At 33.8% G+C, this 3,943-nt stretch overlaps 1 protein-coding gene across 1 annotated transcript in view; it reads left to right on the forward strand.

Annotated features, from left to right (window-relative positions):
* LOC111085195 (putative sodium-coupled neutral amino acid transporter 7) overlaps positions 1-3,943 on the forward strand; it is a 20,454-nt gene that overhangs the window by 3,774 nt on the left and 12,737 nt on the right. Inside the window, exons 3-5 of the mRNA XM_022382682.1 lie at positions 901-1,099; positions 2,705-2,840; positions 3,315-3,465. Of these exons, the coding sequence (XP_022238390.1) occupies positions 901-1,099; positions 2,705-2,840; positions 3,315-3,465 (486 nt within the window). The remainder of the gene's footprint in view (positions 1-900; positions 1,100-2,704; positions 2,841-3,314; positions 3,466-3,943) is intronic.

The following is a 3,943-nucleotide window of genomic DNA, read 5'->3' on the forward strand; positions in this document are numbered from 1 at the left end:
CTCCAAAGTACAGGATAGTTCTAGAAAGTAGAGGGCGTGAGAATAGTCACGTGATCTCGATGAGGCAACAGTACTTTTTAATGATATAATACTATTATAATTTTATTCATTTTTAATCATTAGGATAGCATCCATAAAATTTGTTTCGAATTGTTAATTCGGGTTTTTGTGATACTAACGAAGCAAGTATATTTTCTGTGATTTGAAACAAAAGTACTTTTCTCCCCGACATGAGTATATAGAGAAAAATAATCTATTCACATTAATATGAAGTAGAAGCGTCTAAGACCCGACATGGCCAGGTGGTTACGACACTCGACTCGCAATCTGAGGGTCTTGGGTTCGAATCCCCATCACACCAACATGCTCACCCTTTTAGCCGTGGGGGCGTTATAATGTGACGACCAATCCCACTTTTCGTAGGTAAAAGAGTAGCCCAAGTGTTGACGGTGGATGGTGATGACTAGCTGCCTTTCCTCTAGCCTTACACTGCTAAATTAGGGACGGCTAGCGCAGATAGCCCTCGTGTAGCTTTGCTCGAAATTCAAAAACAAACAAACAATAAGCGTCTATTAATTAAAGTATTAATTTCTTAAAGTTACGTTTCAAGATGTTCAGAACATGTTGTACTAGTTTATTATTAGTGTGATCTCTATATTTTATTTTGATATTATTAAGTGTAAAATTTACTACCAACTGTTAATCCTATTTCATAAGTTACGATCGTTTTCTTGCAATTCCTTTAAAAATCAGAGCAAAAAATACCTTTGGAAAGACAACCAAGAGTAAAAAATAATAATTGTATCATTCTACAAATCGTAAACTTTTATTGGGTTTTTGTAGATAACTTCGCAGAACAAACTCGTTAAGGATTTCAAATCTTTTTCTTCTTTTTTTCAGGTATTGTTAGCGTTTATGTTAACATCTTTATTGGCCTTGGCCTACTGTTCAGATGTGATTGGAAGTTGTACTTACCAAGAAGTTATCCGAAGTATTTGTGGGGAGAGAACACGAAGAGTGTGTGCTGTCTGTATCGTCTTTTATACGTTTGGATCCTCAGTAACGTATCTAATCGTTATAGGAGATCAGTTTGACACGGGTAAAACACCTAGCGGCCTTTCTTCTAACAACTTATACACACAGAGATAATTATGGGTTTGTTAATGTTACTGTGAAGCTGAATATCTCCAAACATCATTTGTTTTTAACCGTTGGATTCTGAATAACGTGCACTATTTGAATACTTTTATTTTATAACAGTAGAACATTTATTATATTAGGTTTATTGTCTCGGCACTTTCCTCACCTGCACGATCTCGCGGTAAAGGGTTCACAAGATTTCCACAAAAACGATTTAAAACTCACTTGTCAAGAGCTTCATCTGCTATTATTTTATTGAATCGGAAAACAATTCTTTCTCATTCGTCGCCCCACCCTCTCTCAATAGCTCTTTTGTGGGCGCGTTTTCCTAGTATTTGGAGATCGTTGATAAGTCCCCCTCTCCTTCCTTCTCAGCATCCATGTGTATCGATATTACATGTTTTGAAGTGATCGTTTTCATTAACGTAGTTTTTCTTATTATTTCATTAAAATCTATGAAATCTGAATAACATTATAAAAGAGAACTCTGGACACAATAATTAGGTAAATATTATGTAGACATCAAAATCGTACTGTAAACTCGACATAGGATCGTAGTTTATTATCCTCATGTTATGTGTCTTCATATTCATCTAAATAGTTAAAAAAAGTAAAATAAGTGCAAGACATGCGTATATACATTAACTATTAGTTTCACTTTTTATCAACTGTGATCAAAAGCAGTGATACAGAAACTTGTAAATGGTTTATGATAAAACAGCGTTAAGCGCACGCAATGGTTGGTTAGTAACTGTTAGGTTGTGCATAAAGAGTAAATCCCAGGTCGTTGAGAGCACGCGTAAACAAACCATTTGTCAAATTGGTCAGATAATAGAAATAGTCTTTAGGAATTAACTAGCTGTAAGTACACGCATTAGGGTTTGGTTTTCAAAATTTTAATTAGAATATTAGCAGAAGGCAGTCCAGAAATGGTGGATCATAAGAAACTACGTAATGTCCTCCGGTGGGACAGTGGTAAGCTAAAATCCGGTGTTCGATTCCCCGTGGTGGACACAGCAGATAGCCTACAATGGCTTTGTTCTAAAAACACTAAATTTTGTAATTCGCTTTTTCTTATGTGAATTTTAATAGTATCTGGTATGATTAAATCGCGTTCAAGTCTAAATTTGTTTTAGAATCAAAAAGACCATGGTTGTCCTTTTCCCCCCAAAAAAGGTAGTTTTATAAGATCTCTCTTCATTTCTTAGTGTGATGTTGGATAATTTATTGGCATTATTAATACAGGGTGGTCCAGGAATAGTGCGCTACTGAATAACCTGACGTTTTGATCGACGATTTCTAAAAAAGAAGAAAAAAGTGGATAAAACTACAGCCTTCTTCAGGAGTGAAGCCATCAATTAATTTTCCTTAAGAAGGAAAAACCTACCTTTCGAAAGCGCTTGGGTTATTGTTTTTTTTTTCTTTTACTTTGTTAATAAATTATCTAATTAATTACTGTTATTATATAACAGTTTTCTCTTATAGTATAATGCATAATTTCATATAGCTCAGAATAGTGAGACAAAGTGTTAAATCATAGTTCAAATCTATTCACGTCTTCTAGTGCTCCGATCACTGTATGGAATGGACGTTTGTAACAACTGGTACATGAGAAGGGAGCTAACAACAATCGTCAGCGCCATCTGCATCATTTTGCCACTTAGCTTCCCTAAAAGAATAAACTTCCTCCAGTACGCCAGGTAGCTAACTGAAAGATTTCCATTTTTTAGATAAATAAACACTATACTAAATTAAAAAAATAATTGTAATTGTAAATTGTTGAAAGAAGAGAATGCTGTACTTGAAACAAACAAAAAAAGATTCGTGTATGTGTCATATCTTAGTTCATGTTTAAGTGCCAAAGTTTTAGCATATTAGATAAAAAGTTTTACAAAAGGGGAATTTAGAATTTTTGTGAGATCGTATTGGGATAGTATGGCTTTTTTGTTGCTGTTTTTACAGTGTTGTGTATTTTTTAATTTAGTCCTGAAAATTTTAAGGTGGAATAAAAACTGAAGTTTTTCGGTTCAGTAAGCATAACAAATAATCAGTAAATGATCTAAAGAAGTAGGCATAGAAAATTATATTGTTTTTATTGTTATCATAGAGTTTTATCATGAAAAAAAGAATGTTATATATATATATATATATGTATGTTACTTTTTCTTTTCTAGTTCATTCGGAGTTGTCGCGCTGTTGTATGTGGTTTTTCTTATTATATACGAGTACTTCGCTGGAAATTACACCCCTGGCCCAGTGAAGACAAGTCCTACGGTCTGGACTGATATATTTTTAGTGATACCCACTATCTGCTTTGGTTACGAGGTACGCTTGACTCGGAATCAAAACAATTCAAAAATATGTTTGGCATGTAAATTACACAGGCCTGCGAACTTAAACTTCATAAAAGTTGTTTTGGTTTTAATAACAGATTTTCCATAATTCAGCTATGCAGATTTTGAAAATAATATTCATTGTTTTCAATCACGTAAGGATTTTTTACAAATCTGGAAGAAAAAACTCTTCCTCATATCAAATTATTATTTCGTTTACCACAATGAACATTATTTATTATTGTGTTTGTTAACAAAAAATATAAACAAACTGAAGAAAAGGGAAGAACATTGATGTCAAACGAATATGCATCTTCATTCATCCTGTTTTTTTTGTGTGTGTGTGTGTATGTGTGTGAAACCTACGTGTTTTAGTCTCCGAATTATGTGTTGTGGCTTTTTTTTTATGTATTACGTCTGGAGCATCTCGTTTCAATCACCAGCAGTATCCCGGCATGGTCAGGTGGTTA

This window comes from Limulus polyphemus, unplaced genomic scaffold (assembly GCF_000517525.1).
Source record: "Limulus polyphemus unplaced genomic scaffold, Limulus_polyphemus-2.1.2 Scaffold269, whole genome shotgun sequence".
NCBI classification, from domain to species: Eukaryota; Metazoa; Arthropoda; class Merostomata; order Xiphosura; family Limulidae; genus Limulus; species Limulus polyphemus.